The sequence below is a fragment of the Salminus brasiliensis genome, chromosome 22 (assembly GCF_030463535.1).
Source record: "Salminus brasiliensis chromosome 22, fSalBra1.hap2, whole genome shotgun sequence".
Taxonomy (NCBI): domain Eukaryota; kingdom Metazoa; phylum Chordata; class Actinopteri; order Characiformes; family Bryconidae; genus Salminus; species Salminus brasiliensis.
Window position 1 is genome coordinate 1,908,922 of NC_132899.1, and position 15,887 is coordinate 1,924,808.

Sequence of the window (15,887 nt, forward strand, 5' to 3'; positions counted from 1 at the left end):
TTATTTCACAGCATATCATATTGGGACTAGGCTAGCTGTAGCTAGAGGTTCGACTAACTGCTTTTGCTTGAAATATTGTACTTTTATCATGTTGGCGTCTCAAAAAAAAAAACGGAAAATCAACACATTAACTTACCATAAAACACAATTTTGGCTTTCCTGAGGTTTGTAAAGATTGAAATATCAACATTTTGAAAGCCGTTATCTTACAGTCTGTCCTGATACTGTGTGGATGGTCTTTTTTTTAATGGTCCATGCAGGAGGTCAGTGTTCCACAGTGAGTACTGTACATAACACATCCTGACAATGAAAGCCTATAATCATCATCATATCGCCCGCCCATATGTGTTTGTTTTATGGTGGAGAACAAGGTGGAGAGGGGCTTTTCAGTGGCATCTCTTGTCCCGGCTCCACCAGAAGTACCACATTCTCCTTTTTGGGCACCCAGCATGCGGGGTACAGCGGCTCCTTCAGCGTGGCCCGGTACCTATGCAGGAGGGTCATCCCTCCGTCCACCGCGTAGAAGGCCAGAGAGCCTTGAGCGAAATCCAGATAGACGCCCAGCCTGGTGGACTTGGGGGCACTGATGGGTGTTTCCTGTCCATCGTTCCAGGCGGAGAAGCCTCGGCCGTTACACTGCAGACACCAGGAGGTCACGTGTCCCGTCAGGCAGCCGTCATTTTCGGCACTCTGACGGGCAATGTTGCTGGAGGTCACTCCGACGTGAACGCCTTCACCGCTGATGTCCACCTCAAAATAATGCCGGCCCTGGTAGAAGCTGTTGGAGGCCAGCACCTGCTTCCAGTGGAGAAACCGCTCCGGACGCTCTGGGTAGCCGTGCTGCCACGGCGTGGTGTTGGTCACCTTCCTCCCATCCTCTGTGAGACGCAGGAACTGGTGCGCCGTGCCAGAGTCAAAACTCAGCGGGGTGGCATCTGGAGAGGGGAGATTTAGGTTAGGGATCATCTTCCAGCCCAGGCTGCTTTTAACAAGGTAGAATACAGGGCAACCGGCATCATTTACATATACACTATAAGACAAAAGTATTAGGACACCTGCTCATTCATTGTTTCTTCTGAAATCAAGGCTATTAAAAAGAGCTGATCCTGCTTTTGTTGGATAAACTGTCTCTACTGTCCAGAGAAGAAGACTTTCACTAGATTTTGGAGGAGGAGCATTGCTGTGAGGATTTGATTGCATTCAGCAGCAAGAGCTTTAGTGAGGTCAGGATGTTGAATGATGATCACCACCCTACCTCATCATCCTTCATCCCCCAACTCATCCCAAAAGTACTGGATGGAGCTCCTCCACCATCATTCCAGAGAACACAGTTCTTCCACTGCTCCACAGCTCCTCAATGCCGGGGGGCTTTATACCCCTCTAGTCCACGCCTGGCATTAGCCAATAGGGTCATGATGATGATCTGCTCCAGAGAGTCCTATTCTATTGCCTGGTACAGCACCCCCTTGTGGCTGTGACATTCATTTGAATTTCCTCACTGTCTGACTCAGTCCCTAACATTCAAACTAACAGTTTTACATGCACCCCCCCCCCTCCCCCCACACTCACACACACACACACACACACTCACACACACACACACTCACACACACACTCACACACAGGGAAGAGATGAAGCACACACATGCACAGACATGTTCAGTACTGTGTTTTCTCACATTTGAGGAAGTCCTCTCTGGTCTTCGGCTCGGGTAGAGTTATGCTCTGTTTTACAGCACTGATGTCCTGACCTGTGGGCTGGACCGGTGCGTCACCTGTAGAATCCAAGCAGAAACATCACTTACACTTTACACAGACTCACAAACTGGCCACTTTATTAGAAACCCCTACCTTGTGCTTTTACTCGCTAGCCACTTTATTAGAAACCCCTACCCTGTGCTTCCACTCACTGGCCACTTTATTAGAAACCCCTACCCTGTGCTTCCACTCACTGGCCACTTTATTAGAAACACCTACCTTGTGCTTCCACTCACTGGCCACTTTATTAGAAACACCTACCCTGTGCTTCCACTCACTGGCCACTTTATTAGAAACCCCTACCCTGTGCTTCCACTCACTGGCCACTTTATTAGAAACCCCTACCCTGTGCTTCCACTACTGGCCACTTTATTAGAAACCCCTACCTTGTGCTTTCACTCACTGGCCACTTTATTAGAAACCCCTACCCTGTGCTTCCACTACTGGCCACTTTATTAGAAACACCTACCCTGTGCTTCTGATAAACACATAATCATACATAGGTCTTACATATGGTTTTGTGTGTGTGTGTGTGTGTGTGTGTTTTGGTCAGTGGACTGACCGGTTGTGCAGGCCTGTTTGAGTGTGTTGCGGTACGAGGTGAGCACACTGTCACACAGCTCCTGGGTGGTGTGTGTGATGATGCTGTTGAAGGACTGCAGGTGGTCCGTCAGACTGGTACACACAGCAGGAACACACACATCACGACTGCTCTTCCTCCACTGAGAGTATTCCTGCACACACACACACACACACACACACACACCACATCAGACTGTGATACATGCACATCATCCTAAATACAGAAACTGCTGTAATACAATGATCAGCTCAAACACCGGTTGTTTGCAAACATCTGTGCAATAAATGTGAATAAGCAACATTGAACCATAAACCCCCTCCCACTATAACCCAAACCCCTCCCATTACAACCAACAACCCTCCCACTGCAACCAAAACCCATCCCACTACAACCAAAACCCATCCCACTTCAACCAAACCCCCTCCCACTGCAACCCAACCATCCCCACTACAACCAAACTTCCTCTCACTACAACCAAAACTTCTAGTACAACCAAACCCCTCCCATTACAACCAAAACTCCCAGTACAACCAAACCCCTCCCACTACAACCAAAACTCCCAGTACAACCAAACCCCCTCCCACTACAACCAAAACTCCCACTACAACCAAACCCCTCCCACTACAACCAAAACTCCCAGTACAACCAAACCCCCTCCCACTACAACCAAAACTCCCAGTACAACCAAACCCCCTCCCACTACAACCAAAACCCCCTCCCACTACAACCAAAACCCCTCATACTACAACCAAACCCCCTCCCACTACAACCAAAACCCCTCATACTACAACCAAACCCCCTCCCACTACAACCAAAACTCCTCCCTCTACAACCAAAACTCCCAGTACAACCAAACCCCCTCCCACTACAACCAAAACTCCTCCCTCTACAACCAAAACTCCCAGTACAACCAAACCTCTTCCCACTACAACCAAAACCCCTCATACTACAACCAAACCCCCTCCCACTACAACCAAAACTTCTCCCTCTACAACCAAAATTCCCAGTACAACCAAACCCCCTCCCACTACAACCAAAACCCCTCATACTACAACCAAACCCCCTCCCACTACAACCAAACCCCTCCCACTACAACCAAACCCCCTCCCACAATGTTATGTTTTATGGTTTGTTGATCTCTTGAACGCTACACAAATAAATCTGATCACACTACAGCGCTCCACCTCCCCCTGTAGACCTCATCCCACCCGGTCCTGGTTCAGCTGACTGTCCTCCTCCACACTGAAGTCGTTTTCTGGAAGGAAATGAACAGGCCTGTGTGTTGGGGGTTCTGGTACCTGCAGGAAGTCGACGTCGTTCTTGTTCTTGACGAGTTTCTCCAGGTGTGTGTGTGTTTTCTTCAGCTCGGAGCAGCACTGCTCCAGGTGCTGCCGGACGCTCTGGGCCTGAGCGAGCGCATTCTGCTGCTTGCCCTCCAGCGCCTCCGACAGCTCAGCACGGACCTGCTCCACAGCCGCCTGCAGCACGGAGAACTGCTGCTGCAGCACAGCTCGAATGTCCTGAACACACATGTAGAGGCTTGTAAGAGAAAGGCTAGAATTTAGGGCAGGTCAGTCAGACTCGTAGCTCTAGTTTATGCTAGATCACAAACAGAACCCTGGTCTAATGTTCTGCAGACATATCTGTCTTATCCAAACTCTAAAACCCGATCCACTAATCTTAAACATCCTTCATTGTCTCCTTTCTTCTCTCTCCCACATGTCCTGAGCTGCTGTCTGCTCACTCCTGTGTGAGTCTATTCATGGCTGGGTGCTGCTGCCTGCCTACCCTTTGGTCCAGGTTCTCTTGTTGTGTAATCTCACAGTTTTTTCCTTCCTTTCTGTTTCCTTTCTATCTCTTCCACTGTTCTGCCCCGGGGTTATCCCACCTGGCTGACCATGGCAATGCTGTCCTGCTCAGGACCTTCACATTGTTTGATTGATGCCTCACTGCATTGCTGTGACTGTTTAACCTGCATAGACTTTGCACTAAGTATATTTTGGGTACATTAATTATTAATGAATAAATAAACAGAAAGTCAAGTGGCATTAAAATCAAGGTGGTACAAAGGGGACTACAGTTGTGCCACAGAACTGACATTCACTAATGCCCTCATGGCCATATGCCATCAAATCCTCACAGCAATGTTCCACAATCTAGTGTACTAGGTCTTTACAGAAGAGAAGTAGAGGCTGTAACTGCAGCAAAGGGAACAACAGACTCACTGTTAATACCCTTGATTTCAAAAGCAACTCTGGAGAAGCAGGTGTCTACAAACTTTTGGACATGTAGTGTATCTCTTTAACTCGTAGAGGATCTGTACACCGTGTTCAGCTCTGACAGCCGGTCAGGTCATAGAAACCTGCCTGGGCGTTGAGGTGGAGCCTGATTCCTGACCTCTGAACGAATGAATGAACGCATGTCCACCTCAGAATGACAGGGTGTCTGTCACTGCTACACACCTGTGATGAAGGTATGTGTGTGAATCAGAAGCTTCCTACTATAATTAGCTCTGGAGAGCATGGAAACCCGCAGAGCGCGGTGACCTCACTGCAGAAACCCTTCGGATAAGTGCCAACCCAGTCCTGCTGACGTGACTCATGAAAACGAGGCAGTTCAGTGACCTGAAAGCCTTCAGACACAGTGAACGTAGGGTGACTGTACCTCTACAGCAGAAATGCTGCTCTGGAGTTTGTTGATGGAGTTTTCTGCTGCTGTTACTGTCTGAGCCACCTCAGTGTGCTTGTTCTGGAGCTCTTTCTGTGGAAACACAAACACACACCTATTTAGTGCACAAACTCAAACACTGAGGCAAGGGAAGGAAAGATCTGCTTAATCAGATCCAGTCTAGCTAGTTTTCCAGAAGATGCTCAGCCAGCATGCTCAGGTGGAGCTCCCATGGGTGGAACGTGAGCTAGGTGGGTTCCAGATGGATATGGGAACTAAGAGTGTTTGTCCATGATCGAGCTTCCCAAATGGGCCCGGTTCTTGAAGCCCATCCTAATCTCACATGGGTCCCATCTAAGTCCCCATGTGCAATGTCCAACCTAGATGGGGCCCATGTTTAACTCCTTCTGGTCCCATCACTGACCCGGGTGGGCATCCATATGTGAGGCCAACATGGACAAAACCTTCTGCTTCCCAGTTGGGCTCCCCATACAGACCCCACATGGGCATAAGTAGGCATTGACACCACTTAGTCTCCAGTGGTCTTCACTGTCCACATGTGTTATGGTTCCTACCGCTCTCCTATAGCGTCACAGGTGATACTCTTCAGTGTCTGTGTTGTAATCTCGGAGGAATGTAGTAATGCTGTATGGGAGGGCCTGCATTCCTCTGACAGGTCCATACAGAGCTGGGGATCGTGGGGGAACTAGGTTAAGAGCATTTTTTACACAACGTTCGAATTAGATAACATCTCTAGACAATCTGGAGTCTCTGAACATGCTTACAGTATTTCTCACTTTCCAGCTGCATCTGCAGGTCAAATCTGTACAACTATTAGTCATATTTAATATAATAGCTTACCATAGAGAGATATGAATACTGCAGCATTATTATAGAATACAGCACTGCATGACTCCAACACCCTTACCCTCAAAACCCAGGGTGATGCTTTGGGTTCTTTACCCTACCCTAGACCCTAGACCCCAAAGCATCACCCTGATCTCCATCCCAAACCCTTCCACTTCAAATTCAAACACAGGCTACCCCAAACCCCAACACATCTCCACCCTAAACCTCAGCACATTATTACACTAATCTCAAAAGTATTCCATTACTCTGATCTCCATCCCAAACCCCACCATTTCAAAACCTCAACACACCAACACCTTGATCTCCACCCAAACCTCAGCACATTGTTACGCTAATCTCTAATATCTTTATTACTATTTTATTACCAACACATATCATCACCCTGATCTTCACCCTAAACCCAACACATTTTCACCCTGATCTCCACCCTAAACCCAACACATCTTCACCCTGATCTCCACCCTAAACCCAACACATCATCACCCTGATCTTCACCCTAAACCCAACACATTTTCACCCTGATCTCCACCCTAAACCCAACACATCTTCACCCTGATCTCCACCCTAAACCCAACACATCATCACCCTGATCTTCACCCTAAACCCAACACATTTTCACCCTGATCTCCACCCTAAACCCAACACATATCATCACCCTGATCTTCACCCTAAACCCAACACATTTTCACCCTGATCTCCACCCTAAACCCAACACATTTTCACCCTGATCTCCACCCTAAACCCAACACATCATCACCCTGATTTCCACCCTAAACCCAACACATATCATCACCCTGATCTCCACCCTAAACCCAACACATTTTCACCCTGATCTCCACCCTAAACCCAACACATCATCACCCTGATCTCCACCCTAAACCCAACACATCATTACCCTGATCTCCACCCTAAACCCAACACACATCATCACCCTGATCTCCACCCTAAACCCAAAACATATCATCACCCTGATCTCCACCCTAAACCCAACATATATCATCACCCTGATCTCCACCTTAAACCAACACATGTTCACCCTGATCTCCACCTTAAACCCAACACATTTTCATCCTAATATCCACCCTTTTTTACTGTTATCTACCCCAAACCCCAACACGAAACCACACTGATATCTTCTGATATCTTTCACCCTGATGTCCACCCTGATATCCACCCCAAACACATGGGCATGAGTAGGCATTAACACCACTGAGACATTAACACCTCCAGAGGTCTTTACTGTCCATCTGTGTTACCCCAAACAACAACATAAAAGCACCCTGGTATCCACCCCAAACTCCATGTTCTCACCCTGATATCCATCCTTTTTTACTGTTATCTACCCCAAACCCCAAAACACAACCACCCTGATATCTACCTCAAACCCCAACACGAAACCCCCCTGATATCCACCCCAAACAACAACACATGACCACCCTGATATCCACCCATTTTCACTGTTATCTACCCCAAACCCCAACACAAAACCACGCTGGTATCCACCCATTTTCACCCTGATAGCTACCCCAACCCCCAACACACGACCACCCTGATTTCCACCTCAAACCCCAATTGGAAACCACCCTGACATCCACCCCAAACAACAATACACAACCACCTTGATATCCACCCTTTTTCACTGTTATCTACCTCAAACCCCAAAACGAAACCACTCTCATATCCACCCATTTTCTCCCTGATTTCCACCCTGGTATCCACCCCAAACCCCAACACGAAACCACGCTGGTATCCACCCATTTTCACCCTGATAGCTACCCAAAACCCCAACACATGACCACCCTGATATCCACCCCAAACCCCAACACGAAACCACTCTCATATCCACCCATTTTCTCCCTGATTTCCACCCTGATGGCTCCTGTGTGGCTCTTCATCTAGAGGGATTGGTTCATTGTCTCATGAGATCAAATCATGCTGATCCCTTCATGAGCGAGATTAGAGGCACAGCTAAGACTGGCTGATTAAGTGGGCCTAACCCAGCTGTAGCAGTAATGCTGTCAGTGATTAGAGCTCAAACCATCAGCAGTGTGAAGCTGTGGTTGAATAACACTGATCAAACAGATGATCAGCAGCTGATGCACAGACACTGATAATGGAGAAGCTGAGCAGTAGAAGCAGCAGTGCGCTGGTTTATAGCATTTTACAGTGAACTGGGTGAACTGGACCCTGTGTTCTGCAGTACCTCAACATTTTGCCTCGCTTGTGTAATGGGCAGCAGGTCATGTCCTTGATGTCCTCCTGATGCACACTCCTGACACACGCAGCAGGCGTCAACGCAGCAGTACAGCTCGAGGGGCGAGTCGTGGGTTTCGCACATCCGTCTCTCTACATCTTTCAGAGGCTCCACCAGCCGGTGGGTCTGGAACTTCGGGTTCTCCAGGTGGGGTCTCAAGTGAGCCTCGCAGTACGACACCAGACAGGTCAGGCATGACTTCTTTGCTCGCCGTGGGCTCTCAATGCACGAGTCACACACTACGTCATCCTCACCTGGAGGCAGGGCTGGAGAACATGGCCAGAACTGCTTATTACAAGATGCCTTCAACCTCAGTAATTATCATATCATCGCTGTCCATCAGAAAAATGGGCTTTTCTAAGGTTTTTTTTATCAAAGGCAAAGGTGAAATACAGCAAAAATGAATGATATGCATTTCCTAACACTCAATGTTAAGACCTGCGCTATAGACAAAAGTATTGGGACGCCTGTTAATTCACTGTTTCTTCTGAAATCAAGGGTATTAAAAGACTCTATACTGTCCAGAGAAGAAGACTTTCTACTAGATTTTGGATAAGGAGCATTGTTGTGAGAATTTGATTGCATTCAGCCACAAGAGTGTCAGTGAGATCAGGATGTTGGATGATCACCACCCCACCTCATCATCCCAACTCCTCCCAAAAGTACTGGATGGAGCTCCACCACCATCATTCCAGAGAACACAGTCCTTCCACTGCTCCACAGCTCAATGCTGGGGGGCTTTATACCCCTCTAGCCCACACCTGGTAAAAGGTCAATATTGCAGCTGTGCTGTTGCTAGTGAATGGCTAGACTTCTTCTAAGAAGTCTACATAGGGCACAGACTTGTAAGAATATCTTCCTGTGCTAAACTTGGACGTTAATAACTTTGCGATGCCTTTGCTGCTAATACTGGGTCGAGACACGGAACAGCTTGGCCATGTAATCCAAAATGCATCAATCACACGTTATTAAACATTTCAATAATCATATCATTTTAACCCCCAAGCCTACCTGGAAGCTGTTCCTCTTTTTCTCCGGCCTCACCCGTCTTCTGTGGCTCCTCCTGGATGACTTTCTGGATCTCGGGCTCCTCTTTCACACTCCTCATCTCTGCGGGCGGCTCTTCTGCTCTTGTTTGGTTCTCCTGAGACCTCATGGTGGCTTTGAGCTCCAGCAGGCGAGGCCTTGGTTCTGCTTCTGCCCTTCCTGCAGTCTGCTAGTGAGCGTCTGTGTGTGGAAGCAAAACTTTTAAAGTATGTCTGTCTAAATATGTGTGTGTGTGTGTGAACATGCCACTCCCTCACCTGTAAACACTCCCCTCCAGGTGGGTGGGCCTGGGCTGGGAGGTGGCAGGACTGGATCAGTGAGGAAGTTGGGTGTCGGATTAGCAAAGAGAGCAGAACAGAGGCTGGAATCAGAATTCAACACAGGAGACCTTTCTTCTCTGAAATCCAGACCAACCACATGACTCATGATTTGAATATGCAAATTTATCCAAATGAAAGAAAAACATTTTTATTGTCATATTATGTTCACATTATGTTCTGAAGACCGTTAAAATATACAGGGTGTCTTTCTCAGGATCAGGTGCTGCTGAAATGGCTAAAAATGCCTTTCAATGCCAGCAAACACTGTTGTACAAAACTATGCCAGATATTTAATGTGATTTAGTGTAATGTAATTTGTTAACTAAGACTTTAGGAAGTAAGAAGGGGTTCAAAACACTGAGCTCGACATGTTTGATGTCCGAACATCAAAATGTTTTGATAACTAGAGAAAAGGGAAGGTAATCTTACCTGTAGTTGAACTGTGAAATCAAAGAGACTTGATGATATCACTGGTTTGATCTTTCTGAGTCAGATGTCAGAAAGATCAAAGTATTCTTTTTACAGGGAAGAAATAACACACAGGGTTGAATGAGGAACAGAGGGACAACAGTAAATGCTACAATATGTAAATTAATTACACATAACTTTCGAAAAAAACAACATATTTCGTGATATAATGTAATTATAATGGTTATAATCTAAAATGCTATTTTTGTACTTTAAATAATCAAATCGATACTCATATTTAATGGGGACAAGCAAAAAAAAAACACTGAGCTTAAAATGTTTTATGTTTAATGTTTGTATTATATACTATCAGTTGTCAGAGTGATTTTCCTCATTTATAATATTCACTTTTATATTATTATTGGATTGTTTTATATAATTATAGTATTATATATGTCTGAGAGACATATAGAGAACGGCACCAAAGGTTTGAGGTAAAGTGGGTCAGCATCTTCCCCACGTTCCTTGGTGTACACGTCACTGAGGGCCTCACACTAGGTCAACTAGGTATAATATATCCAGATCTCGAACCATATCATAGAGTTCCACAGTTTATACAAAACTCCATATCTGGAAACTAAGCCGTGAAACAATTCTGACACTATATTACCAAAAGTATTTACTCACCCGTCCAAATCATTGCATTGAGGTGTTCCAATCAATTCCATGGCCACTGGTGTATAAAACCGAGCACCTAGGCTTGCAGACGGCTTCTACACACATTAGTGAAAGAATGGCTCGCTCTCAGGAGCTCAGTGAACTCCAGCGTAGGACTGCGGATGAACAAGTCCAGTCGTGAAATTTCCTCCCTACTAAATATCCCACAGTCAGCTGTCAGTGGATCGACTGGGAACGAGATCAACTCAGCAATGAAGTGGTCAGCCTTAGCCCATTCCCATTGATTCCCATTGTGGTCAGAGGTCGCCGACTTTCTGCAGAGTCAATCGCTACAGACAGGTTTGGTGTAGAAGAACTGGACTGGCCTGCACAGAGTCTGGACCTCAACCTGATAGAACATCTTTGGGATGAATTAGAGTGGAGACTGCGAGCCAGGCCTTCTCATCCAACATCAGTTTCTGACCTTACAAATGTGCTTCTGGAGGAACGGTCAGAAATTCCCATAAACACTAAACTCCTAAACCTTGTGGAAAGCCGTCCCAGAAGAGCTGGAGCTGTTCTGGCTGTTCTAGCTGAAGCTGTTCTTGCTGTAATCTAGCTGACATCATATTAAACCCTATGGATTAAGAATGATATGTCACTCAAGTTCATAAGCGAAGGCAGGAGAGCGAATACTTTTGGCTATATAGTGAAGATCTGCCTTTTCAGCCCACAGCAGGCCGGCCCACTCCCACTGAGTTGAAATGAGAGCTGTTCTATAGGTACAGAGGATCTGGTGTGATATTAGGTGTGTCTAGGACCCGCAGGACAAAGTTTGTCTGAGGCCTTTTGATTTGGCCCACCAGAGAGTAACCTGAACCCCACCCCCTCACCACCAACAGAACAAGCATCTCTGTTCTCCTTAGAACCGATTCCACTCTTAATTTCCTCTTAACTCTGCACTGTACACTCTAATCCAAACCATAGTACTGAAAAAGGGTTCTATGTAGTCCTGAAAGGGTTCTCTGTAGTACTGAAAGGGTTCTATGTAGTACTGAAAAGTACTGTGTAGAACTAAAAAGGGTTCTATGTAGTCCTTCAAAAGAGTTCTATGTAGTACTGAAAGGGATTCGATATAGTACTGAAAGGGTTCTATGTACTACTGAAAAAAGTTCTATGTAGTACGTAGTTCATCAAAAGGGTTTTCTGTAGTACTGAAAGGGTTTTATGTACTACTGAAAAGTACTATGTGGAACTAAAAAGAGATCTACGTGGTCCATCAAAAGGGTCTCTATGTAGTCCTATAAAATGGTTCTATGTAGTTCAGAAAAGTACTATGTACAACTAAAAAGAGCTATATGTAGTCCATCAAAAGGGTTCTATGTAGTACTGAAAGGGTTCTATGTAGTACTGAAAAATACTATGTAGAACTAAAAATAGATCTATGTAGTACATTAAAAGGGTTCTATGTACTCTTTCAAAAGGGTTCTTGGTAGTACTGGAAAGGGTGTATGTAGTACTGAAAAGGTGTTCTATGAAGAACCAAAATGGGGCTCTATGTAGTCCTATCAATTGTTTTTGAAAATGTAGTTCAGAAAAGTACCGTGTAGAATTAAAAAGAGTTCTATGTCGTCCATCAAAAGGGTTCTATGTAGTACTGAAAAGTACTATGCAGAACTACAAAGGGTTCTATGTAGTACAGAAAGGGTTTTGTGTAGTACTGAAAAGTACTATGCAGAACTAAAAAGGGACTCTATGTAGTCCCTTTTATGTAGGGTATGTAATGTGTAGTACTTGAAAAGGGTTTAATCTAGTCCTGAAAAAGGTTCTATGTAGTACAATAAATAGTAAATAGGGTTCTTTAACTCTCACATTTTTAATACTACATTGAACCATTATTTATGTAACAGGGTTCCAGTTTGAGTTGTTATGGCTGTAAATAGACTTCATCTGTAGAACACATTTACTAAAGAACCCTCGATTAGCCCTTTATTAACAGGTTTACAGGTTTTTAAAGAAGGCATATTTGAAATGTTATCAGCACAGCACTCAATTAAAAACTCATATATATATATATATATATATATATATATATATATATATATATATATATATATATATATATATATCATTATCATATATCTCCATAATGTGAATCTGGCAGTGATGTTTTTAGGATGTCCCGGCTGGTGGGGATGGTTACTAGGTGGGTTATGTGACCTGTATCACTCTGTAACTGTCAGCCTCTCTGTCTCTAACACACCACCGCCCTGAGTCAGCGCTAACATGGTAACCCAATCCAGCAGAGACAGAAGAGGAAGCTATAAGATAAAGCGTGGGCGAGGTCCTCCTTACTGCACTTCGCCTCATAGCAACACCTGAAAACACAGCAGTTTCACTGTAGCTCACACACCTAACACGAGACTCATTAGCATAATTACACAGGCGACCCAGTTACGTAACCCTGAGGGACTACTAGAACATTCCTCCAAGCTCTGATGAAATCAGCAGAAAAAGACAGGGGGTGGAGCTTGTTGGGTAAATGCATTTTGTTTGACAGATGTTTATAAAGCAAAAATAAATAAATTAATTAATTAATATACTTTTTTTTTAACTTTTGATAATTTTAATATTCAAATAAACTTATCAGGAGACAATTCAGACTCTCTCTCTCTCTCTCTCTCTCTCTTTCTATATATATATTGACAAGAAGAACCAAACTGTTATTCTAGATAATGACTAGGTCAGAACATCTCCAGAACATCAGCAGACAGCTGGGGTCATCTGTTTTGGGAGCACAAGGGGGACCTACTTAGTATTACGTAGATAGTCCTAATGTTATGGCTGATAGGTGTATACTGTATAGATCTAGTCTAGTGAACGTTCTGTAATATAATTCATTTCAATTCATACTGAATAATTCTTTGTAGATATTAAATAATGTATACTAGTTTCTGAATAACTCCAGTACATCCTGAATAATTCATATTAGATATTGAATTATTCATTATTTGTGCTGCATAATTCATATGATATAGTTAATTATTCATACTATTTGTACTGAACAAGTCAAACTGGTGACTAAATAATTCATATACTGGATAACATGTGTGCAGTTAAGGGGTTAAAGAGTAAAGGTATGATTGTAGCTGCCACCTGCTGCCATCTGCTGCCACCTGCTGCCACCTGCTGCCACCTGCTGCCACCTGCAACACCAAAAACAAATCTCCTAAAGATCTGAAACCGTCTCTTTTCTCAGCAGTATTTCTCTATAGGCACACCAGGCTAGCCGACACAAATTAGTAAACAGCCTCTGATTAAGCTAAATCACCTGTGTGGCCTGTGCAAAAGTTTGAGCACCCTACAGAGTCAGGAGGAGAAGCAGCAGCCACTTTAACACAGCATACTCTCCACTGGAAACCACCGTCCAACTGGAGTCCTGCATCAGGCACTAGAGGGGTTCACCCAGGACACAGTGCCTATCCATATCTGGGCAAAGAGATAGACCCAGACAAACCCAAACAGACACGGGAAGAACATGGAAACTCTTCCCAGATAGGGACTTGAATCCAGACCCGACAAGCCAACATGCCAGCTAGAAGGCATCTGCTTCTGAGATATTCTTGGGTCGTCTTGCTGTGCAGCTTGTTTGCATTTTGTGCAACACAATCTTCCCTCGACATGTGCAGTACTAACAATGCCACTGGCTGCAACACACCCCTACAGCATGATAGAACCAGCCCCATGCTTCACAGTTGGCAACACTCCGCACAGTGGAATAGTGCACCACCCTCTGGACTGAGCTTGACTTTAATGCAGGTTCCTGGCTGTTATGTGTGAGTTTGGGTTTTGCCTGTCTTACCAGCATATCAGCAGTTCTTTCTGAGAGCTTTCCTGCTCTTCTGGATCTCGTCATGACCTCCACAGTTCCCCTGAACTGCCATTCATTCACAACAGTCCACACTGTAGACACTGCAAGGCTCTTTCTTATTGTAATCCCTGCTCTGTGAGCATTGATTACTATTGTTCTCTGACCTTTAGACAGCTGCTTAAAGGAGGAGCTCATGTCTGATGGGTGTTAGTAGAAGGTTTGAAGAGTCTGGGAATGTATAAAGCTTGGAAATGTGCTTCAGCTGACAGTTCCTAAAAACACTTGGTGGATTTGCTAATCAAAATAAATCACATCCTTTGCCACACGTTCGGTATCCAAACTTTTGCACAGGTCACAGTGATAATTTAAATTTCCTGTGATGTTTTGTGTGATGAAAGGGAGCTCTTAAAGCTCTTAAAGGGAGCGGTGGTGAGAGACACTCTGATTGGTTTATTGTCACACGTTACGCCCAAAAAAAACACCCATGATTCATTAAGAGACTCAGTACATGACTTTTGTGCGTTTCTGAAAGGGTACGTGACTTTTCCCGTCGTTACCATAGCAAAGACACACCGACACGCCCCCTTAAATCAAGCTGCACACCTAAAGATCGCTAAAATAGTGTCATGCCTGCCCCTGTTGTCATGTCTGCCCTTGTTTGGTTTTGCCATGTGCTCCCAAGCAATGACTCTGTTTGTGTCTTGTCTGCCTTAGCCACGCCTGTCCATTAGTGTTTCCTCCAGTGTCTCCTTTGTAGCCACGCCCCCTTGTTAGTCCCAGGTGTTCCTCGTGAGTCTCTTGTTAGTGTCTGTATAACTACCCTTTTGTTTCAGTTGTCCCTGGTCTGGCCTTGTGCATGTTGTGCATGAGGTAATGTTTCTGTTCCTGCGTTTGTGTTCATGCCAGTTCATGGTTTGTAGATTTGGCCTGTTTATGTGGGTCTGGTGTTCTTTATTTTGCTAAACTTTGTGCTTGTTTGGTTTCTGTGTCCTTGTCTTGTATTAAAACATTTTCCAGTGAGTACGTCCGCCTCTGTCTCGTGACAAACCGTGACGAATAGGGCCACTAGGATTTGCTGGAAATATCGTGTGTCTGTTAGATGGTCTAAAGAGACTGTGTGTGCTCTACTGCTCAGTAAAAAAAAAAAAAAAAAGTGACCAAGGGTGTCCAAACTTTTGCATAAGACTGTAAGTGTCTCTCCTGCCTGACCTGAAGAACGTCCAAACACGACACTCAAACTGATTCCAGTGTTTTATTGGTAAATCATTGTTAATTTGCGGAGACGCTGTTTGCTTTGAAGCCCTTATAGAACAGCAGAGAGCACCTGATGTACATGGACCTATATTCAGTAACAGCTGCCACACACACACACACACACACACACACAATATCCTTCCAGACGTTCCCCCCTTTGCTTCTTCGCTTTCATCTAACACTTATGGTGGAGTGAGT

The 15,887-nt window shown here is 44.9% G+C and overlaps 2 protein-coding genes across 2 annotated transcripts in view; both read right to left on the bottom strand.

Annotated features, from left to right (window-relative positions):
• On the bottom strand, positions 1-9,322 carry trim16 (tripartite motif containing 16). Its single transcript, XM_072667529.1, has 7 exons — positions 9,144-9,322; positions 8,082-8,398; positions 5,006-5,101; positions 3,640-3,861; positions 2,321-2,492; positions 1,680-1,775; positions 1-935 (listed from the first exon to the last, which is right to left on the bottom strand). Exons 1-7 carry the CDS (start codon positions 9,286-9,288, stop codon positions 355-357), a joined length of 1,629 nt encoding a protein of 542 aa, XP_072523630.1. The 5' UTR covers positions 9,289-9,322; the 3' UTR covers positions 1-354.
• Positions 9,323-15,673: 6,351 nt separating this feature from the next.
• Positions 15,674-15,887, bottom strand: part of fads6 (fatty acid desaturase 6) — a 12,186-nt gene continuing 11,972 nt past the window's right edge. Inside the window, 1 exon segment of the mRNA XM_072667904.1 lies at positions 15,674-15,887. This exon segment is cut by the window's right edge and continues 2,112 nt beyond it. The gene's annotated coding sequence lies outside the window, so the exon portion shown is untranslated.